The sequence below is a fragment of the Vigna unguiculata genome, chromosome 11 (assembly GCF_037176805.1).
Source record: "Vigna unguiculata cultivar grain cowpea cultivar isolate G323 ecotype 2 chromosome 11, ASM3717680v1, whole genome shotgun sequence".
Taxonomy (NCBI): Eukaryota; Viridiplantae; Streptophyta; class Magnoliopsida; order Fabales; family Fabaceae; genus Vigna; species Vigna unguiculata.
Genome location: NC_140802.1, coordinates 41,273,212 through 41,297,656, shown reverse-complemented (window position 1 = coordinate 41,297,656; position 24,445 = coordinate 41,273,212). Strand labels below are relative to the sequence as shown.

The window sequence follows — 24,445 nt, the reverse complement described above, 5'->3', positions numbered from 1 at the left end:
ATACTTCGTCTATTTTTTTTGTGTGTGTGTGTGCTTAAGATTATATTACTATGTTTAAATAGGTCTAAAATAACCCTAGTTAATATTTGCTACTTCTATAACAATTGTTATATTTAGGCAAATATAAAATACTATTCAAAAAATTGGAAATGATAAAATATTAACAATTTTGGAACAAAAATTGGAAGCTAAGTAATAAATGCATCCTTTATTTTTTGTTTTGAAGCTAAAGGCAAGTTTAAAAGACATTGAATGTCATTGATCATGGGAAGTTGGGAGTGAGAGCAAGGTGTGGTGAATGTGATTGGGTGTATTTGTTTTCTTCTCCTAACTTTCTCACCACTCATTCACTATTTAAAGTTCCTGTCTTGTGGGGGAACTGAAACTAGTTTAGTAGTTTCTGCAGATAGGTGGAAATATAATATACTAAACTTCTTTGATTATGTAAATTAATCTCGTTTTATTATTATCTGATTAGGTAGTTTTCTTTTGTTAATATAAACATTCTGCATATTTTAACAGTGGTGAGAATAACTTATGAAGTGTGTGTGAGTGGTAGCAGATCATAGGGAAGGGTACCCCACTAAGTGTGTCATAAATGTCAAGCTTGGTCTCTGTGCTTAATCACACTCGCTTCCTTTTTTTTTGTAACCCATAAATCTTAGTTGTCTCTGTCATCACCATCTCTTCCATGTACCCAGCAATAAGTGGTATGGGAATAATTGGTGTCTTCAAGAACTGATTTTTATTTGCAATTTGGGTTGGTCTTCTATTTCCAATTTCTGGGTTTGCATTCTTTTGCTACAGAAAAATGAGTACAGAGGAAAAGCCTGTGAATGAGGAACATGACGCAGGTTCTTGCAGACGAACAGTTTCTCTTCCAGTTCAAAAGGTACCACTTTTGGTTATTCGTTTTGCATCTTCTTGTGTGCTCCAATCTGGGGCATAGCATAGGGTCTGGTTTATTTCAAAGATTAGTCACTAGTTTGAACTGTTTATTATCTTTTTTTATTTCGCGTTCTTTCTCTTTCTTAATAAATACTATCGTTTCTCCCTCCTTCTGTCAGTTTTGGTTTTGTTTGGTTGTTGATTCTTCGGACCGAAATTTCCAAATTTATTTTTTTGTTGTAGTAGACATGCTATGAACACTGGAAACAATCATTACCAGTGACGAAGTTTTTTTTTTTTTTTTATGTATTTTATACTTTTATTTCAATAATTGGGTCAGTTTTTGGACTCATATATATCATACGCATATATTTTATAATACTCAGAGCTTGATTTGTTTGAATTTTTTTCATAAACTGTATGCGTGGGATTTATTCCTGTAGTATGTTATTTCTTGGTGTGAATTTTACTCCTTTTATTTGTTAGCGTGTTTGTTCTGATCTCTTATGTGTGTGCATGAAAACTGACTGCAACCAGCTTCCAGCTACTTTTGTTTGTTTCCCAAAGTTCTTTGAATTATGCAGTTGAATATGTCATATGTAGTTTGCATCCAGACACGCATAGGACCCAGTTGGTTAGAAGCTTGAATATGTTCAGCCAAACATCTATTATTTAATTCACTCCATAAATATGTATCACTAAATAATTTGCTCAGAATTTTATTTCAAATAGGATTTGGATTAAAGTTTAAGGTCACTGTAGGGGGACTTCATATTCAACATTGGGGCACATAATTGCTGATTGTATGATACCTTTCTGTTGAAAATCTCGGCTACTCTTTTGTTGATTTAGAGTCTTTGAACCAACTTCTCCATAAGGATTTCTAGGAGAGAAAAAAATGAAATAGACTTTCTCCGTAAGTTAAAATTAGCTCATGCACAATTAAAAGATAAAGACTTGGTGAAGTGATACTAGAGAATTTCTATAAATTAACTTGTGTATTAGATAATTTTATCTTATAGAGAAATTGATTTCATGTTTTTCTCTCGTGAAACATTATAGAGAAGTTTTACGGGAGAGGATTTCAACATTCAATCACTGCATAACTGTTTATAATTTGATTATACTTCCAATTACACTTTCCTACTTCTTGACAGAAGCAGTTTGAGTACTAGTTTATATTTTCATAACAATTAGACATTGCACTTAGAAGTGAGGAGGTGAGTTAATAGATTGGCTGGAAGGAGAAAAGAAAAAAAAACTCCGCATCCCTGTTTCATATAGTCTAATTGTGTAGTAGTTTGATATTTCAAGCTATGACCAGGAAAAAGGATTCATTGACTACTGAAATAGTTTTATTAGGTGTAATGTTGTTTACATGTATCTCAATGCCGCAGCATTTAATTTATAAATTCTATATTTATTTGTAGGTTGATGATCCAATGGGGATAACTGAAGAAACATCGCATGTTCCTCCTCGGAAGCGACAGAATCTTCTCCTAGAAATACCCTCAAGAACAGAAGAGAGTTCTCAAGATTTTGTTGCAATCAAAATGCCACCAACACCAAGTTCCAATCCCACTCCTACTCCAAAGAGAGTGAATTTTCTTGTCAGTTCTCGCTCTGTTGATCCTCCTACATATAACTCTCCTGGGCCTTCAACATCAAGAGGAAAATCAGCCATAAGAAGCCTGCTCCCAAAACTGAGCTTCAGGTATCGTACACCAGCAGCAGATGTTGAAAAGGCAAATACTGCGGCTTCAGAAGTTTCCTCTTCAGGCATTGGAGAAAAGCCTTCAATTGCAAGATCATTGTCTCTTACTAAGATATTTACTCCTAGGATTAAGAGAACATCATCATTACCACTAGATGAAATTAGACAATCAAACAATGAATCTTCTCATGGTGGAAGTGTTGGTGGTCCTCTAAATGTGAGATTTAATGATGCTTTTTAAGTTCCATTTTTCTGTAGTTATATGTGGTAGACATTGTTGGTAAATCTTAAGTCGTTTTAATAACCTTTGTTTTAACCTATTAGTTAATTTTCACAGAAAAAAGAAGCCCAGAGGAAGATAGCTCGCTCTCTTTCAGTACCTGCCAACAACAAAGATAAAAACTTAAGGAGGATGGATTCATTTTTTCGCATTGTTCCTTCCACTCCTCGAGTAAAGGAAGGAGATGTATTGGTAGACACTTCGACAAATGATACTGGTATCCCATTATAAACATTTGCTTTTGCTTGCACTCATGGAAAATTGTAGAATTTTATATGCCAACTTTGAATTATCTGGTGGTGGAATAGAATCCACTCTCCCACTCTCAGATTTTCTTAAAAAGAATTCCCACTTTCTCTGGAGACATTTTAGTTTAATTTATAATTTTAGAACACCAACATCTTCATATCTTGCATGGTGCAGAAAATGAAGACGCTAATGGTGAAGATATAGCCGAAGAAGAGGCTGTGTGTAGAATTTGTCTGGTTGATCTGTGTGAAGGAGGTGAGACCTTCAAGTTGGAATGCAGCTGCAAAGGTGAACTTGCTCTGGCTCACCAAGAATGCGCTATTAAATGGTTTAGTATAAAGGGTAACAAGACCTGTGATGTGTGCAAGGAGGAAGTTCGAAACCTACCTGTCACTCTATTGCGGATCCAAAGTGTTCGAAATCGAAATAATGGTGCAACTAGGTCTCAGCTGGAAGATGCAGCTGGATACAGGCATGTCTATTTCCTTTTTGTTTCTTAAGGATCTTACCGATGAATGAGTTACAACAATATGCTTCAATGAGGAACTAAATGGATATCATAGAATCTTAATGTATGAATTGAATTTAGTTCATATATAGTCTTAAATACAGGCATAGTCAATGCCTGTATTTACATGTCTATTCACTGTATGAACTAAATTCAGACTTTAATAATCTTGAATCACTTCCTGCCTCTTGTTTGTTGTTATTTAGCCAAAATTTTCTCTTGTGTCCTCTGCTTCATGCATGTAATAATGGTTATCAACTTATCACACCATCTGAGATACAGACCAGCTAGTTTACTTTCACGCCTTAGAAATTTAAGTAATGGACTGACATGCTATGTAATGATTCAAACATTGTTTGCGATACAGATCATTTGTGATGCTTATGAAGTCAATAGTTTTTCTTGAAGTTCTGCAGCTACTACTAGTGGAATAGTGTGTTTTTGTTATTTCTTTATTTATAAATTCTTTCATTGTGGATTATCAATTATTATAATTGTTAGATGATATAATATTGTGTTTAATAGTTGGGCTTCTAGGATTTGGCCCATTATCAATATAAATAAACTGTCCTTTGTGTAGGGTTTACACAAGGGAGATTAATCCCAAAACCCTATTTCATCTTATTTTACATGGTATCTAGAGCTTAGGTTAGTTTACTATAGCCACCGTCCCGCCGCCGCTCATTGCCGCCGCTTCTGCCGTCGTCACCGTCGCCTCCGTCGCCACCGCCGTCACCGGAGCTGCAGTTTCGACCGACGACCAGACGGTTTTGTTCGTCTCGGCCAGGCGACTCCAACGCCGCAGAGATCGCCGCCATCGGAGCTCTCACGCGCCTCCACGCGCCGCCGCAAGCTCCGGCAGCCGCCACCTCTCCGCCGCGCGTGACGGCGCGTCGCCGGTCGTTTTCTGCGCCGATCAACTTCGCCTGAATCGCCTTCTTGAGCTCTTTCTGAATCTGTGGTTGTTGTTTCAATCGGAGCACCTTGAATTTTTAGGGTTTCTCCCTCTATGGCTTCTTCCGCTGCCTGCCAATTCGAGTGTGTCATCTTCAAGCACTCCGCTGTCTGAACCCTCTGTTTATACCAACTACGTCAATGTGCATTTATCCATTGACAAGTTGGATGGCACAAATTACGCGACATGGGCATCCAATATCAAACTTTGGCTCAAGAGTCAAGGATATGAAGATCATCTCACCCAGAGTGTAACTACAGTTGCTGCAGATGAAGTTTCCCGCTGGACGAAAATTGATGCCCAATTATGCATCGTCATTAAGTCCACCATTAACTCTTCGCTGAAACAAATGTTTCGTTCATATGAAACATGTTCAGACGTTTGGGCACAGGCCAAGTTGTTATACACCAATGACACTCAGCGTCTTTATGGTGTTTGTCAGGATCTTTTCAAAGTTGTTGCTCCGCAGAGTCCTGGACCCATGGCTGATTATTTGGGCAAAATTCATGCCCTTCTGCATGAGTTTAATGAGTTATTGCCTCCGGCCTCCACTCCAGCTGAAGAACTTGAGCAACGGTCAAAGTTCTTTATGTTATTGGCATTACATGGTCTTTCTGATGAATATTCCCATGTTCGCGACCAGATTTTGGGGTCTCCTGTTGTGCCCAACTTCACTGCTACTAGTTCTGCCCTTTTACGTGTGCCAAGAAAACAAATCATTGATACATCTACTTGTGCTGATGATTCCTCAGTCTTGGTCTCTCAGCAGGATGATCGCAATCTTTCTCGCAAGCCGGGAAAGGGACGACCCAAGTGTGACCATTGTGGCAAATTAGGCCACAAGATTGACAAATGTTATGCTCTACATGGACGTCCTCCTCGGTCTGCTGCAGTAGTTCACTCTGATCCTCCTCCCCGATCAGCGACTGTGGATCCTGCTTCATCTGATACCGCAGGGCATCCTGCCATTTTCAACGACTTTCTCAAATGGTATGAGGAACGTCAAAGTTCTAGTTCCACTACATCTGCCTCTGTTGCACGCACAGGTACATCATTCGTTGGCCTGACTCACTCTGATTCTCTTGGTCCTTGGGTTCTTGACTCAGGCGCCACAGACCATATTACTGGTAACAAATCTTTGTTTTCTTCTTTGTCTTGTCCGCATCATTTACCCTCAGTTACAATGGCTGATGGGTCTAGAGTCTCATCTCATGGTGTTGGTACTGTTAATATTTTTCCATCCATATCCATTGATCATGTTCTTTATGTTCCTGGGTCTCCATTCAATTTATTATCTGTCAGTCGACTAACTCGTTCTCTTGATTGTATTATTTCCTTTACCAAAGATTCTGTTTGTTTACAGGACCGGAGTTCGAGACACATGATTGGCACCGGATGTGAGTCTCATGGTCTGTATCATCTTCGTCCTCCTTCACATGTTGGCGCGGCTATGGAATCACCATCCCTTCTTCATGCACAATTTGGTCATCCCAGCCTTGCCAAACTGCAACAACTTGTCCCCAGCTTGTCCAACTTATCTAGTTTGTCGTGTGAGTCTTGTCAATTAGGAAAGCATAGTCGTAGTTCGTTTCCTTGTAGTGTCTCACAACGAGCTTTGTCCCCTTTTGCATTAGTTCATTCGGACATTTGGGGACCTAGTCGTGTTAAGTCTACTTTAGGTTTTCAGTATTTTGTTACTTTTATTGATGATTATTCAAGATGTACTTGGTTATATTTAATGAAAAATCGTTCTGAGTTGTTCTCTATTTTTCAATCATTCTTTCATGAAATTAAAACACAGTTTGGGGTTTCTATCCGAAATTTGCGGAGTGATAATGGTCGTGAATATCTCTCTCAATCCTTCAAACATTTTATGGCTTCTCAGGGCATTCTTCATCAAACATCATGAGCTTATACACCCCAACAAAATGGAGTGGCTAAGCGCAAGAATATGCACCTTATTGAAACAACTCGCACTCTTTTCATTCATGGTGCAGTTCCTTCACATTTTTGGGGTGATGCGGTTCTTACTGCTTGTTATCTTATTAATCGCATGCCTTCTTCAGTCTTGCATAACCAAGTTCCTCATTCTATTTTATTTCCTTACGACCCTCTTCACCCTTTACCTCTTAAAGTCTTTGGGTCCACATGTTTTGTTCATGATTTTAGTCCTGGCTTGGATAAGTTGTCTCCGAGAGCCCACAAATGTGTCTTCTTAGGATTCCCCCGCTCACAAAAAGGGTATAAGTGTTTCTCTCCTTCCCTCAACCGTCATTTTATCTCCGCTGATGTCACCTTTGACGAGTCTTCTTTTTACTTCACACACCCCTCTTCTCGTTGTGAGCCACCATCTACTACTATAGACATCCCTGTTGTGTGTGATCCTCCTAGTGTGTCCACTTCCAGTGCCACCTCGGATTCTCCTCAGCCACCTCCGAGTGTACCTATTGCGGATAGACCACCTCTTCAGGTTTATAGCAGAAGACATCGTTGCCAACCACCAACTCATGACTCACATCAAGTGCCGAATTATTTGTCTCCTCCGGTTCCAACAACTGAGTCTGATCTTCCCATTGCCCTTCGTAAAGGTATGCGTTCTACCCGTAATCATTCCCCTCATTATGCTGCTTTGAGTTATCATAGAATCTCTCCATCTTTCTATACATGCCTTTCGTCTATTTCCTCTTTGTCAATTCCAAAATCTTTAGGTGATGCATTAGCCCACCCTGGTTGGCGTCAGGCCATGCTTGATGAATTGAGTGCTCTCAGGCATAGTGGAACATGGGATCTTGTTCAATTACCATCCGGGAAATCTGTTGTTGGTTGCAGGTAGGTCTATGCTATCAAAGTTGGCCCTGATGGCACTGTTGACCATCTCAAAGCTCGCCTTGTTGCCAAAGGTTACACACAGATCTTTGGTTTGGATTATGGTGATACTTTTTCTCCAGTGGCCAAGATGGCATCTGTTCGCTTATTCATTGCCATGGCTGCTCTTCGCCAATGGCCTCTTCACCAACTTGATGTCAAAAATGCATTCCTCAATGGCGATTTGAATGAAGAAATTTATATGGAGCAACCTCCGGGTTTTGTTGCTCAGGGGGAGTCTTCTGGATTGGTTTGTCGTCTTCACAAATCTTTATATGGCCTAAAGCAGTCTCCTCGGGCTTGGTTTGGAAAATTCAGTAGTGTTGTTCAACAATTTGGCATGTCTCGCAGTGAAGTGGATCATTCAGTTTTTTATCGTCACTCCAGTGCTGGATGTATCTACTTAATAGTGTATGTTGATGACATTGTTCTCACAGGAAGCGACAACCTTGGCATCTCCCTCTTAAAGCAACATCTTTGTCGTCATTTTCAGACCAAAGATCTTGGAAAACTCAGGTATTTCTTGGGTATTGAAGTAGCACAATCCAATAGTTGTATTGTCATATCTCAGAGGAAATATGCATTGGATATTCTGGAGGAAACTGGATTAATGAATTCTAAAGCAGTAGAAACACCCATGGATCCTAATATTAAACTTCTACCTAAACAGGGGGAGCCTTTCTCAGATCCTAAACAGTACAGACGGTTAGTTGGAAAGTTGAATTATCTTACTGTTACTCGTCCTGATATTTCCTTTGCTGTTAGCGTGGTGAGTCAATTCCTTAATTCCCCATGTGAAGAACATTGGAATGCAGTTATTCGCATATTAAAGTATATCAAAAGCTCTCCTGGAAAAGGTTTACTATATGATTCCAACTCTGATACAAAAGTTGTATGTTATTCAGATGCTGACTGGGCAGGATCTCCTTCCGACAGAAGATCTACTTCCGGATATTGTGTCTCAATTGGTGGTAATTTGATCTCTTGGAAGAGCAAGAAACAAAGTGTTGTGGCAAGATCTAGTGCAGAAGCAGAATATAGAGCTATGGCTTTAGCCACATGTGAACTTGTTTGGCTTAAGCAATTGCTTCAAGAATTGCAATTTGGAGATGTCACTCAAATGACACTCATATGTGACAATCAGGCTGCTCTTCATATTAGCTCTAATCCTGTCTTTCATGAGAGGACCAAACACATTGAAATCGACTGTCACTTCATTCGAGAAAAAATCCTATCCGGGGACATCAAGACCGAGTTTGTCAACTCAAGTGATCAATTAGCAGATATTTTCACTAAGTCTCTTCGAGGACCTAGAATTGATTATCTTTGTAACAAGCTTGGTACATACGATTTGTATGCACCAGCTTGAGGGGGAGTGTTAGATGATATAATATTGTGTTTAATAGTTGGGCTCAGCCCATTATGTATTTCTGGGATTTGGCCCATTATCAATATAAATAAACTGTCCTTTGTGTAGGGTTTACACAAGGGAGATTAATCCCAAAACCCTATTTCATCTTATTTTACAATAATCACCCCTTTAATTTGTCTGCTCATTTTAATAGGGTATGGCAGGAAGTCCCAGTTCTTGTCATTGTCAGCATGCTTGCGTATTTCTGCTTTCTTGAGCAGCTATTGGTAAGAACATCAGTCCTCTCAGAATTATGAAATTTGCAATTTTGTGTATGCTCAGTTATTCAACTCTCTGTAGGTTGGAAAAATGGGTACTGGTGCAATAGCCATATCTCTTCCATTTTCCTGTGTACTGGGTCTACTTTCCTCCATGACATCATCAACCATGGGTAGGTTTGAACATTGGTAAATATGTAAAATACTTGTCTCAATAACTCGTCAGATATAGGAAGTGCCATTGCATCTTTCATGCATCTATTTCCACTCATTTAAATGACTTTTATCTAACATATCCTTTTGTGCTATTGAAACTGTTTTGATTGATGTCGGTGTTGCTCTTTTCTGCTAGGTTGGTTTGCTGATCTATGTGTCCTAACATTTTTGTTTTAAACTCTGGTGTCCAGTGAAGAGCAGGTTCATCTGGATTTATGCTTCTGTCCAGTTTGCTATGGTGGTTCTCTTTGCGCATATTTTTTACTCCGTGGTAAGGAATTTTTGTCTGAACCAAATGCTTGTTACCTGTAAAACAAAGTTTGGCAATATTTTATGAGAAATAAATGATCAAATGAATAGAGTAATACTTTTTTTATCTCTGAAAGAAAAACAACAGTATCAGATGTGGTACGGATGAAATTATATCGTCTCCAAATTTCCATAGAACATGCAGATTCTTGGGGGATGTAATGGAACAAAGGATATCTAATCTGATTTTATCTAAGTTGGTTTATGCATATCCTGATTCCAAAGTACATTCACCACATTTTTCTTGCATAATTGGTTGGTTATATGGATGCTTGAAAGTGTGTACGAGACTCCTAAATGCAGAAGGCCAAGCGTTCTGACTCTCTTTATGTCTTTTGTCTCCTACAGGTTCGTGTGCAAGCTGTTTTGTCTATCCTTCTGGCCACATTTGCTGGTTTTGGTGTGGTGATGAGTGGGAGTTCTATTCTTGTGGAGTTCTATAGATGGAGAAGAAGATCACAGGCTTCATCAGAGCAGCGACAAGGCCCTCAATTGATGCCACAAACAGGACAAAATCCACAATCTTCAAACACTCCTAATTCAGATTCAGGTTCAGGTCCTTCAAACCACAGTCAACCTGTGGTGCAAAATGAACATAACTCAAATCAGAGTTGAATTGATGTGTTTGTTTGGCTTCTCTTAACACTAGAGGATGCAGCTGATTGTTTTTCATTATTGATTTGGAAGTACTTATTGTGTATAGGGAATTAGACTTTATACATTTTTACATCTTCACCAGACTTCATTGTACAGCTTATGGCAGCAAGCAATAGTGACTTAGAATATAGCTTCTCATGCTATGGAATTTCTGTTTTTTTTTTTTTTTTGGTGTGATGGGAATTGCAATTTTCAGCACATTAAAACCAGAAGGCTTCTGGCCTTCTTTTTTGTAGTCTTGGGTGAGAGAATGATTTTGTTTTTGGTCAGAGTGGAGAGGAAGTCTTGTTAGTTTATCTTGGTGATTTGACATTGATGTAGCAAACTAAATGAAGCTTTATTACCTTCTACTCTAGGACTAGAGCTCATTTTCCACTTTGGAAGAAACACTTGAAGTGTTGCATGTAATTCTGATGCTTCAACAGTACATTCTAGCAAATTGCATGTTATGTTACAACAATAATTAACATATTTTGTGAAAGATGTTGTCTTTCTTAGAAAGGTGGAAATCTCTAATCTTTATTCAATTAGGTATTGATTGACTTGTCATTACTGATATGTGTATATGACAAGACCATTGCAAAAGTTGTTGTGACAGGTTGTGTTTACCATGTTCTTTTTTTGACCAAGTATGTTTGCCACAATCTATCACAAAGATAAAGAAGCTTGCTTTCTTCTTTTATTGAATTTTTTGTTGTACAAAGCTTGCTTTATTATATTCAAGCTGACACTGAATTGTATTATCTACTTTATCTGCTACCACACTTGTTTAAGGAAAACAAGATATCGTGTCAGCTGTTTCACAGTGAAAATGACTACTTTTAATCAAATGCGTAGCAGAAAAGCAGAATCTGATAACATTAATATGGTTGCTTAATTTCCTTTATTATGACTAGTTTGAGAATTTCTTCCTGTATAGTTTTTTTCTGGTCATGTTTATTGGTTGATTTTTACAAAAATTATTGAGTGAATATAATTGTTATTCTTTTATTTCAAGTTAAATGAAAACTTTTGTACTTGAATATTTGAAGTGATGTCACTTTAAGTTTTGAAATAACTAATAATTTTATCTATTCTTTGAATATGTAAGAAATAGTAAAATAATTCCTAAGTATTACAGTTTGATATTTTGATCATATAATGGTCTCATAAAACTTATCACAAAACATAATTGTGAGAGCTTCTACATATTTAAGGACTTATTCAGAATTTTCGTTGTTTCAAGAATTAAATTAAGATTTCACATATTTAAGCACTAAATTGATTTTTTTTTAATTGCTCAAACTTGCTTTAAGTGTTCAATTCTTAAATCTTTAGTTTGTGCTTAAAAATGAATATTTAGGATGGACCTACCCGAGACAGAGAGTAAAATGGTAATAATAATTTTAAGAAATTTATAGAAAGCACACAAGTTAATAAAATCAGAGATTTTATAGGAAGAGGGGTTAATATTTTGAATAGTATAAATTTAGGAATTTTCTATTTGGAGTAAAATATAATGTTTTGATAGATAAATTTAGAGGGGGTGAGATTTAAAATAATTTAATGGAGGATGTTCGTGGAAAGCAAAATACGAAAACAAAAGAAGATTTTTAGTTTATATATATATATATATATATATATATATATATATATATATATATATATATATATATATATATATATATATATATATATATATATATATATATATATATATATATATATAAACTTATTGAAGGATTTGATTGCACGAGTAAAAGCAATTTATGGACTTCATTTAAGAGAGAAAATTTGAGTAAAAGATTATTGAAAATTGGATAGAATTGACTATTCAAATAAATAACGTACTAAATCTATGATTTAAATGATCTGATATTGTCCAAATCTGATTTTTGTGAAAATAATTTTTTACCAAACTTTATTTATTTCTTTGAGTAAGATTAGTCTATGAAACTTTAGAACATTGAGTCCATAAGATAAATAATAAAGTATGAATGTTATCCAACATTTTTGGAAGTGCTACAAGTTTGCATGTGTTAGTCGTAATGCACAGGTCTTATGCCTGAAGAGTCGAAGGTTTTTGTGTTTTTTTCACTTCTGTGTTTTTTCTTTTTGGAATGACAAAATATATTTTTTAATTCTTTATTCTTTTTAAAAAATATTATCTAAAATGTATGAAAAGGCTTTCAAAGTACACATTATAAAGTGTTTCAAAAAGAATATTTTTAAAATGATACTTTTAGATATATTTTAGATTTATCTATTTGGTTTTACCGAACACAATCCAAGGGTTATAAAGTGAAGGTTCAGATAATTATTCAAAGTGGTAATGATTATTAATATTATGATCAAAGATCGTGATTTAAATTTTGAAAGGATGAAAGTAACATTATTTTAAAAGAATTAAATAGAAGGGTTTCTAATTTTAGAAGAACGTAAAACATATTTAATTTGAAAATAAAATAGAAAAACAATTGTAGAAAGTGGAGAACTGAATGAACACATAGTGTCTATAAGGTCTTTGGTGTAGTAGTGACTATGGAACAGAGCATAGGTGAATACAGATTTTGCATACGATGAATGTTTCTGCGCAAGGATTGCTTCTCCTCAACACTAGTTTCTTTTCCAATTTCTCCTTCCGAGGTGACCTTTAATCACGACCCTTGTCAGTCCCTTCTCTCTCTCTCTCTCTCTCTTTTTTTTTTCTTTTGAAACTTCAATCAAACAGTTGGTGGGTCAATCAATCAACCAAATTTGTCACACTTCAACGTTATGTTTTAACTTCTTGTATGCCCACTTGAGTTTCATGGTCAATAATGCTTTCTTTGGTGGCATTTTGGATAAAAAAGTGTCAATTTATGCGGTACTTTACCTTTTCTGGTCAACTCTAAAATTGAGTTCCACATGTGACACTTGTGCTTCAGGGTTTCGCAGGTTGTCAGTTGTTCGACGTTCGCAACAGTGTCACGGGCTGAGAAGAGGTTTCTCGAAAAACATGGCTTGCAGTGTGGAAAATTGTGATATGGGTAGTGGGGTGGTTCATCCAGCCACGGATGCTTACGCTGGAGAGGCAGTTGAAGCTTTGAAAGCTGGGAAAGTCATAGCAGTGCCCACTGATACGCTCTATGGGTTTGCTTGTGATGCTTGGTATGCTGCTCTTTCAATCTCTGCTTCAAAATTTATATTGCCTTTGTAGCATGCATGCTTAAAATCCTTGAAGCTTCACTTCCGTTTCTGGCCTTCTAGTTTTGCTCATCTTTGTTGCATTTAATATTTTTCTAGGTACATGTGAGAAAAATTGGTTGTAGTGGTTTTACTGTCTTGGATTTTAGTTATAACTATGTTTGAAAATTAACTTCAAGCTTGGTATAATCAACATAAGAGAAAAAATGTAGACGAAAATATTTTCAGATTAACTGAATCTTTCTTCTTTCTGTACCTTCTGCTGGAAAAGTTATGAAAACACTATTGTATTGTATAGTATAGCATTAAGAAAGAATGAAGCTGATGAGACTGCACCCTTAAACTAGTGAAATTTTAATGAATTTCTGTATTTGAATATAAATCTTAGAGATTGCTTTTTATCTATTAAAAAAAGACTATAAAAGGTTTGTATGTCTATAACATTTCTGTTGTTTTTATATCTACGAACCTAATATTAAGCTATTCACAATATTTCCTGGCAATATATCCAATGAAATGTTGGGCCAGTAAAATTCGATCTTCCTAAAAGGATGCAGATAAATAATTGCTTTATGCTATATCCATTTCATACAGGTTTTGATAAGATATAAAAAAAAAGTCTTCATAACCACCACATGGGAGAAAAATTAGCTCCACATTATACCCATCGTTCTGAATGCCTACATGTTTTCTTGTTTTAATCAACTGTGTTGAAAATTTCATTTGCACTCTAGTGTCCACACCTTCCTATGTCTCTCTATTAAATTGCATTCTAAATGATTAATGATTACCTCTTACTTTCTATTGGGGCATGTTGGCAGCTCATTGGAAGCGGTTAACAGGATTTATGAGATCAAAGGCCGTAGACATACAAGCCCTTTGGCTATTTGTGTTGGTGACGTATCAGACATAACCCGTTTTGCCGTCACTGACCATTTACCTCACGATCTGCTTGATTCCCTCCTACCTGGGCCTGTTACAGTTGTACTAAAACGAGGTTTGTCAGTCATATCTGAGAGAGAGTGTATATGTAATGGAAAGTAAAATTTGCAGAGTGTTCTATAACATATGTCTAAAGTAATCATTTAGCGAAGTTTAGGATGCAGCAATTTATTCCTATTTCTTCTATCCCTTTGTCAAAATATCTTCTTTGAACCTCTGATTCTGTTATAATCATCTTATTAGTTGTCTTGTCTGATAGTATGTATACGTGGATATTTTGCAGGAGAGTCAAGTATTCTTGAACGATCTTTGAACCCAGGATTGGATAGTATAGGAGTTAGAGTGCCTGATTGCAATTTCATCAGAACCATTGCCCGTGCTTCAGAAACTGCTCTAGCCCTCACCAGTGCAAACTTAAGTGGACAGCCAAGTAGTCTTTCCACCAAAGATTTTGAGAACCTCTGGGAACACTGTGCTTTTGTTTATGATGGTGGTTTGATTCCATCAAGTCGTGCAGGTTCTACAGTTGTGGACCTCACTACACCACAAAAATACAGGATACTTAGACCTGGAAGGTAGCTGGTCTAAACTTTACTATACTACACTGTTTAAAACATGTATTGTGCGGTAAGATGCATATGTCAAAACTATTTCTGTTATATCATTTTCCCACTCGAATATACGATGGAAATGCTTGGATTTTTCTGTTCTAATATTTCACCATTAAAAATGATGACACCTGTTAGATATTGTTTAGATACGGTTAATCACAATATCAAACAATATCTTCTATTTACTCTATTTATTTTCGGTTACTCTTTTTAATTGTACGTCTCTTTATTATAAATAGATTATCTATATGTGATTTATACACAAGATTAATCTCAAACCCTATTTTCTTTATTCTCAACGACACCAAATTCATCCAGTTGGGAGAACTTACATCACCTTCCTGCTGTTAATAATGTGTGGACCTCTGCAAAATGCATATGAAACACGGCCATCATTCCTGTCTGAAGCCTTTTCTTAAGTAATAAAAGTGGTTCAAAAACTGACACGTTTTACTAGCAGAATGATGGAATATCTGAGTTTACATGTTTTGAACAAACCAGTTCATGATCTTTGGTTACCATGTATATTTGATATTTTTAAGTATGAGTTTTATGTTGCATTAAATCGGGTGTTGTTGTTCACCTATCATTTGCAGTGCAAAGGAAGAGACAGTTGCCATCTTGGAGAAGCATTCTTTCGTTGAGGCAGTGACCTCTTAAATAAGTTGTGATTCATTTGCAGTGTGACATTGTAGACCTAATGTCCCACTTGCAAAATCAAACAATTCTTTCGCTTGGACAAGTGAGAAGCTATCACCCAGGCTAGTTATTCCCATTGACTGCTTTATGTTTCATAGTATTTATAGGATGCATTAAAAAAATACGTTAAAAAATCTATGGTGTTGTGCTTCAACTTGGTTATATTATTATTTTTTTCCATCAATACATTTGCATAAAACTTCTTTGTATCTTGAGCAGGTGCTATGGAAATGTAAACAGTATAGTGAAATCTAATTCACGAAATATTTTCTGTGGATAGCATTATTATTGTGTTAAAGGCTGCTATACCCTAAATGCCAAGTAATCATTTGTGCAGAACATATTTGACATCATTGGGAAGACAGAATAAACACACTTTAAAGAATTAAAGAAATTCTTAAAATAAACGCAGATTTTCATTTGATCAAGGGCATAAGTTGAAGAGTAAAGCTGCAAATTTGAGTCTCTTAATAGGCTCTTCGAATCTGAATTGGGTAGGATTGCACTAAACAATGAAGTTCTATCTAAAATTTGATATAATTGCATAACCTTTCATGTTTAATGTGCTAACAATGACTTATTTTGTTGCATGTCCTCTGTCAAACATAAACGATGTCCAAGATTAGTTATTTGTCAACTTGTAATGCTTTTTTGTTGTTGGTTTGGAACTACTCAAGATAGTGGTTGAACCAAGCAACAAATAGTTTAATTAGTGCATCTTCAACTTTTTTTTAGTAATATATATATATATATATATATATATATATATATATATATATATATATATATACGTATTTGTAAAATTTAACTGGCTCCAAGAATTGGTTTACAGACCGACTTGCAAATGCAAAAAATTTGGCTCATTTAAGAATAATTAAAAACTGATAACCGATACAAACCAACGTAGCAACATCAAAATTTATTTAAGTTTTCCATTCATATAATCTTTACCTTTTTTTTGGATTTAATATAAAACCTTTTTAAAATTAAACAAACACATTAAATACATTATGCATGGGTATACAATGTTTTACCAAACTATCGTTTATCTCCTGAAACGTAATTTAGTCATTTATACCAATTTATAATTTTCCGCACCTTTATTATTATTGATGGATGATTGCAATTATCACAAGTCAATCTCTATCTAATAACCTAACATTTGTGAGATTCTCCTTTATCAGCATCACAAGTTTCCTTCTTTTATTTATTTACATATAAAAATAATATAAAGTTTAAATCACTTAATCTGGCCAAAAACAAAAAGAAAAAACGCGACAACAAAAATTTGGTACTAACTCAAACATTGGAAATATAATAGTTTGATTGAAAACTCAGAAAGACTTTTATCATACTTTTTTATTATTATAGAAAAATTCAGGTGAGGACAACACATAATATGTATTGAATGACTTGCAACTTAGGAAAATTGTTAAAGTTTTTATTTTGTAATATTTCTCTGTATTTTTAGCACTTAGTTTATACAGTTAGAGACTATTTTTATTTTTTTCTTTTTATTGATAACATAACTTTAGAAGAATTATCATGTATACATCCATCCATACATTATCACGGTTACGAACTTATTATTTTTAATCGATTTATGAAAATTTTCAAATTGATTTAGTTGAGAAGAATGGAGCATGCGACCAATGGCTTGATCCAAGGTGGAAGTACAACGACAGTTATACATTTGATATGATTGGCCAAAAATCACCAGCATTCCCGTTGTATACGTAATCTACGCAATTTCGTTTAATCTAGTGGAAGATTTTTTTTTTCTAAGGTAATAGATCAAGATTCAATTTGTTTTTAAGAAACTTTTATATATAATATCTAACCATCTACTTCTTTAACTCAACTACAAATAATGAAGAAATTGTGTTTAACGGACTATAAATCATTTTTACGACCTCAACTCTATTCAGTATTACTATTTTGAAAATATCTTTATTTTTAAGACAAAATACTGTTATTTTTAAACTTGAGTATTATTCTCCTGAATATATATATATATATATATATATATATATATATATATATATATATATATATATATATATATATATATATATATATATATAGATGGCAAATAAACCCGTGCCCGTGGGTATCACCCGAACCCGTCCCCGTTTTGACGGGGAATCCCCGCTTTGACTGGGTATGGGTATGGGTATGGGTAATACCCGAAATTTTCAACTGGGGATGGGGATGGGGATATATATATACCCGCCCAAATACCCGTCCCCACTTAAATTACTAAACTATTTATAATTTATTAAATAATCTAAAAAATATATATAAATAAATAATATATTTACACATAAAATATAATATAATATAATATAATATAGTATATATACATATAAATAAAATATACTTTTATATATATATATATATATATTTACACATATACATGTAATATAATATAATATAATATACATATAATATATATACATAATAATATAATATATACGTATAAAACAAATTAATCATTTAACTAGTGAGATCTTTTATAAACAAATTTATAACATTACAAATTTATAAAAATTTAAAAGAAATATATATATATATATATATATATATATATATATATATATATATATATATATATATATAAAAGCATAAAATATCTACGCATATACATATAATATATATACATAATAATATAATATATATTATTATATTTATATTATTATATAATATAATATAATATATACTTAAAATAAATATATATCTATAAATATATATATATATATATATATATATATATATATATATAAACATAAGATATCCACACATATAATATATATATACATAATAATAATAATATAATATATAATATAATATAATATATATAAATAATTATATATATATAAACATAAGATATCCACACATATAATATATATATACATAGTAATATAATATATAATATAATATAATATATATATATATATATATATATATAACATATTTCTCATTCTCTTTGTTTTTTGTTATACATTTTGTTTACTCTCTCAATTGTCTGGTTTGTTTTTCAAGATTTAATTTTGAAGGTAATTTTTCTTCTTCTTATTACATAATTTTTACTCTCTGTACATGGTTATGTTCAAATAGGTGTTCCTCAATTTCATTCTATGAAATAATTTTTAGGTTACACATTTGATTATCTTTATTTATTTATTTATTTATTTTCATGAAAATGTTTGACTCTTATTTTGTAGCTCTTCTTTTTGTTACTTTGGTTATACACTTTTTTACTCTCTTTTAATTGTTTGGCTTGTTCTTTAAGGTTTAAGCAGATCTTCAAGGTACTTTTCCTTTTATCATAATCTTAATTATACATTTTTTTTTCCGTTATGTTATGTTCAAATGGATATTCTCAAATTTGGGTCACACATTTAATTATCTTTACTCCTTTATGATAATTTTATTTATTATTTATTTTTTGTTTCATGATAATGTTTAATTCTCAATTTTGAAAGTTACTGGAGTGTTATTCATGATATATTGGCAATTGCTTCAGTTTTAGATCCAAGGTACAAGATGGACATGTTAGAATATTATTTTTATAAATTGTATGGTAATGATTTTGATCTGAAACTTAGTAGGATTCGTCAAATGTGCTATGATTTGGTTTTGGAATATCAATCAAAAAAGAATGAAACTTCTTCTTATAGAGCTACATCATTGGAGTTGGGAAAGGATGTTGATAATGATGCGAATGAATTTTTAGAGTTTATGGCAAAAAAGAAAAAATCTAGAACTACAGTTATGAAAACAGAGTTGGATTATTACTTGGAGGAAGATAATTTGCCGGTTACACAAGAATTTGATATCCTATCATGGTGGAAAACAAATGGGTTAAAGTTTCCAACCCTTCAAGCAATTGCAAGGGATGTTTTAGCTATTCCAATAACAACTGTAGCTTCTGAATCTGCTTTTAGTACTGGTGGTCAGATATTAACTTCTCACCGTAGTCGACTTCATCATATTACTATAGAGGCTTTGATGTGTACAAGAAGTTGGATATGGAACTCAAACCATCTAGGTAAGTTACTCAAATTTATTAATATTTTTTGTTAGTATTTTTTGTGAATTCTCATCTAATATTCTACATTTGGTGTTTGTAGGTGTTAAAAAATTAAAAGGAAAAGATGTTCTCATGAGTGAAAATGAATCTGATGAAGAAGGTACATTATATTCTAGTAATTAAAATTTTCAATTTCAATTATTATATCATATCTAATTTTTCATTTTTTTCTATGTGTAGGTGGATCGAATGCAAATGAAACCACTGATCATTTGTAAAATTAATAAATATTTTGGTTATTATAAAATTTTAGTAATGTGTAATTTTTTAGCTTTTATATAATTATTTGAATTTTATTTAGTTGTTATTTGATACTTTAATTTGAGATTTATACTATTATAATATTTTTCTTAATATTTGACATCATGAAAATCAAAAAGAGTATGTTATTTTAATATTGAATATTTTGATAGTATCATGATTCCGTTGGTGTGATTTTTAAATTTTTTTTATAAAAAATATTTAATTGATATATGGAACAATAAAAAAATGGGTATGGGTATGGGTATAAGAAAATACCCGTTACCCGGTGGGAATGGGGATGGGTCAAAAGTTGTATACCCGTTGGGTTTGGGGATGGGGATGGGGATGAATTTTTATTATGGGGATGGGGATGGGATCATGATACCCGTACCCGCCCCGCCCCGTTGCCATCCCTATATATATATATAAATATTGAATGTAATTTAATAAGAGTTAAATATATTTTTGTCTCTTAACTTTCAAAAAATTTTGGAATTAGTCCATTTTGAAACTTTTAACCAATTTAGTCATTCATCTTGCAAAATACGTGGATTTAGTTCTTCAAATTTTGTTAGGTTTATTTAATATTTTGTACGCATTTCAAAATTGTATTTGAGTTGTTTATAATATTTGATACATTTTTGCTTTAATGTTAAGTCAAATACTATTATGAAACACGTTTGAAATGTCAAATAAACTTAACAAAATTTGATTAAAAGACTAAATCCATGTATTTCAAAAGATGAATGACAATATAGTACAAAATTTTAAAATGGACTAATTTTAAAATTTACTGAAAATTAAGAGACTAAAAACATATTTAACATATTTAATAAAAAGAAAGTGGTAGTATTTAATTTAGTTTACATTTAAATATAGGAATATAATGTTAAATGGAATCTTAAAAAATAATGGTCAAAAACATAAAAGAAAAGTAATCAAGACGACATTTCCTTGATACAAATATTTCAGTCATAGTAATAGCGTACACCTAAACCCTATTGGTTTTTCAAAACAAAGTTAATATGATCGATCAAGGATCATATAAACAAATCAAGTTAATTAAATCCTAAACTACCTAAAGGGATTTTGTATATAATGTAAATAAAAACTCATAAATATTCTATAAATAATATTGTTAACGAGATAAATATTACTCATTCAATATTAAATATATTGTTTTTTACTCACATATCTAATTAGAGTTGTTTTTGCACATATTCCGAATTTTTAGACTTAAGGTACTTGGAATCAAGGAAAAACAACTTAACCCGTAAAAAAAAAATAATATTCAACTCAGATAAAAAAGAAAGTCACGATATATAAGTATTACCTATAGACTATCTTATATGTGTGTTTAAGTCTCCAAAAAAAAAAAAAGAAAAAGCTTTCCAAAAGACAAAAGGCATAACATGGAACAGTTTGTTTGGTACGCTTAATTCGTTACATTTAAGAGGATTGGTTTAGGTTGATTTATAGTGATTATTGTGTGAATTACCAATTTACCCCACTATCTTTCTTTTCATTTTTTTTAAATTATTATTATCAAATATAAAATGATATTTCAAAAATATTAATATAAAAAAAATATTTATTTTTTGAATTATTTTGGTAACGAAAAACAATCATAGCATTACAGTATAAAATAACTATTAACAATGAAGCATAGAAAGTGTTAAAAGAGTGGAAGCACAATTAAAGCTGGGTCCGTGAAACTCTCTGTGTCCATTATCTAAAATGGATACATACCAACCACAATGCATTTACTCAGCCTCCGTCAAACCATGAACACGTCTTTCTACATACCTGTATTGATAGGGACCGAAAAAGATGTGCGCCTTCTTTCAAGATAAAATCGAATTTGAATTTTGTGTTAGATTTTTCTGTATTATCTATATACATACTTTCTTTAAAATATATTAATGACGGTATAAAAAATTTAGTAGAGAATATGAAGTTATAATTTACATGTATATCATTTTTTCATGTTATTTAGTATTTTTGGTACACTATAATTTATCATAGTCAAAAGATTGTTAGTTTTTAGCATGAATGAGGACTAAAGCAAAGACACGCTTAAAAGCAAAAGTAAAAACATATCCAGCACCTTCCAAGTTATACCCAACAATTTGGCCACCTCTTACATTAATGACATGCACATTTCCAATGTCTTCGTTGTTAAGTTATTTCATATCCACCCAACCAACCGGTATATGTCTTTGTTTACATACAAACTCCACAGTTACGTTAACATCTACAAAAATAACAATCAACTTATGAAGGATGTGCAATTTTTAATTAATACATTAATAATTGGATACCACATCTATACGTAATAATAAAAATATTTATTATACAGATTTATTTTCGTTAGGAAACTGTTTTCTGATAATATTTTGCATCTGTTGACATTCAACTTTTAAGGATATTTTATTATTAAAAAAAGTTACTTTTGTATATGTAAAGAAAGAGATAAATTAAAAAAATAAAATAGTGAGTATAGAATGTGTATAAAAATTTGTGGAGTGTCGAAATAATACTTTATTTTTTTTGTTTTCAGCGTCGAAATATGCGCAAATTGTGGACCGGAAATATCACGTTGTCGTTCCCTTTAATTTTCAACCATTCCCGTTGTCGTTCGGGTCCAGAAACTGGGAAAAGGGATAGAAATTTTGACCCAAGACTAAGGTAATACAATTAATTACCATTTAATTTCTCACCATTCAAATTACCTAAAGCACTCTAAGTAAATTAAACCAATTCATTAAACGAATCTAAACAATTGAAAACAAATAGAATGAAATTCAATAAATAAATAAATAAATAAACAAAAGCTACAACATCTTTATCAGACTAATCGAACTTCGTATTTGATTTTGAAAAATGATCTAACCCAGTTCAAACCAAATTTATACAAGTGAATATATTTTTAATTATAACTCATGTCTGTATATTTTACACAAATATTTATAAAAAAAAAATGACATGATTTCGACTTATTTATGAAACAGTATTAAAGAAATTGACTTTTTCTCCCAATAAATTCATGAATATTAATCACAAATTAAGACTTATTTGCTAACCATCGTAATCACGATGAGGATTATATACTAAAGTCGAATATCATGTATACGTCAACAGAATAGAAGTCTTCGTCAACTTAGACAAAAACAGTATCACCGGAACACAGAAAACAGTGGAACAGGAGTTCCTTTCGATTAAGGGTTTAGAGAGGTATTTGGTGAATCAAGGGTTTAGAAGGGTACTTGATGAAGTGAATTAAAAAAATAGTTATTATTAAATGACGTGTGATCTGTGGGGGCAGGAAGTGAGAAAAAAAAATTATACAATAGATTTGAATCCATCCGATAAAAATAAAATACACACTCTAGATATTTATTTTAACCTAAATTGAAGTAATATAAGTAATTTACAGTATTATCAAATAATCATGTCATTGAAATCAAAAAGACACACGGAAAAATAAACAATGGTAGGGATTTCTGTGGAATTGACTGATAAAGAGTCCTAAAAATTCAATACACGGATCTACATTTGGCTACTTGCAAGGAACAAAAACAAATTTGTGATTTGTAAATGAAATTTAAATTCAAATCATTAAGACGTTATGAATACTCTGTAATAGAATTGGAATCGTAAAAAAACCTAGAACAGTATGGCGAATATTACTGCAAGGCCAACCTAAAGAAGTTCTCTCCTCGCAGCATATCCATACTGCGACCGTTGCATGTTCTGGCGGCGCTTCTTGTACACTAACGCTCCCAACACAACCACGCCGGCAGCGACAATCACTCCCACCGCTATTCCCGCTTTCTTCCCGGAACTCATTCCTTCTGAGGACGATTTACCTCTGTCACCAGCCACATCGGCGTGGTTGACTCCGCCGTCATCTGCACCATTCGGAGACGGAGATGAAGCCGGCGAAGGAGATTGATTGTTCTGAGGCGGAGGAGCGGGCGGCGAATCGCGATGAGAAGGCGCGGGAGACGGAGATTGAGGCGAGCCGGAAGGGGAATTGTGGGAAGAAGGAGCAATATGAGGAGAATGAGAATGTGGAGGAGAAGAGGGAGAAATATCCGGAGGCGGAGCCGGCGCCGGTGATTCGGCGGCGGAAGCGATGTTGACTAAGAAAGAAAGAAGGAGAAGAAGAGCGGAGAATGCTGCGGGTGTAGGATTCGCCATTGAAGGGATTGAGTATGTATTGAAGAATGTTGGATCTGATATTGAAAGTGTGAAAGGGTGTGAGAGAAGTAGGAACTGTTTTGAAACGGGAACGGGAAATTGAGTGGTAGATCTGGAAAGTGTGAGGACAGAAAATGATGAGTTGGGGTTTATAAGGTAAGGCTTCGAGATTCGATATGATCCGAGGGTGCACGTTTAGACACGTGGAGAGAGTATTTT

General features: G+C 33.4%; 3 protein-coding genes across 8 annotated transcripts; 2 read left to right on the top strand and 1 right to left on the bottom strand.

The window, feature by feature from the left end:
- Window positions 1-425: 425 nt before the first annotated feature.
- Window positions 426-10,697, top strand: LOC114169263 (RING/U-box superfamily protein). 3 transcript variants are annotated; one of them, XM_028054331.2, is made up of 9 exons: window positions 433-710; window positions 808-892; window positions 2,319-2,819; window positions 2,940-3,099; window positions 3,306-3,603; window positions 9,025-9,097; window positions 9,171-9,261; window positions 9,496-9,575; window positions 9,962-10,697. In XM_028054331.2, the coding sequence occupies exons 2-9, from the start codon at window positions 812-814 to the stop codon at window positions 10,226-10,228; spliced, it is 1,551 nt and encodes a 516-aa protein (XP_027910132.1). In that variant the 5' UTR covers window positions 433-710; window positions 808-811; the 3' UTR covers window positions 10,229-10,697. The 3 variants fall into 3 exon arrangements, 2 of the variants coding, with proteins under 2 accessions (XP_027910132.1, XP_027910131.1); XR_014986214.1 differs by having other exon boundaries at window positions 426-892; window positions 9,441-9,575; window positions 9,962-10,146; XM_028054330.2 differs by having other exon boundaries at window positions 434-892.
- A 1,954-nt stretch (window positions 10,698-12,651) lies between these two features.
- On the top strand, window positions 12,652-15,969 carry LOC114168778 (DHBP synthase RibB-like alpha/beta domain-containing protein). 4 transcript variants are annotated; one of them, XM_028053721.2, is made up of 5 exons: window positions 12,652-12,917; window positions 13,177-13,399; window positions 14,257-14,432; window positions 14,661-14,952; window positions 15,585-15,969. In XM_028053721.2, the coding sequence occupies exons 1-5, from the start codon at window positions 12,833-12,835 to the stop codon at window positions 15,646-15,648; spliced, it is 840 nt and encodes a 279-aa protein (XP_027909522.1). In that variant the 5' UTR covers window positions 12,652-12,832; the 3' UTR covers window positions 15,649-15,969. The 4 variants fall into 4 exon arrangements, with proteins under 4 accessions (XP_027909522.1, XP_027909523.1, XP_027909526.1 ...); XM_028053722.2 differs by having other exon boundaries at window positions 12,724-12,895; XM_028053725.2 differs by having other exon boundaries at window positions 12,768-12,895; window positions 13,187-13,399.
- A 7,538-nt stretch (window positions 15,970-23,507) lies between these two features.
- On the bottom strand, window positions 23,508-24,358 carry LOC114168811 (proline-rich family protein). Its single transcript, XM_028053767.2, has one exon. It carries the CDS (start codon window positions 24,224-24,226, stop codon window positions 23,726-23,728), a length of 501 nt encoding a protein of 166 aa, XP_027909568.1. The 5' UTR covers window positions 24,227-24,358; the 3' UTR covers window positions 23,508-23,725.
- Between the last annotated feature and the right edge of the window lie 87 nt (window positions 24,359-24,445).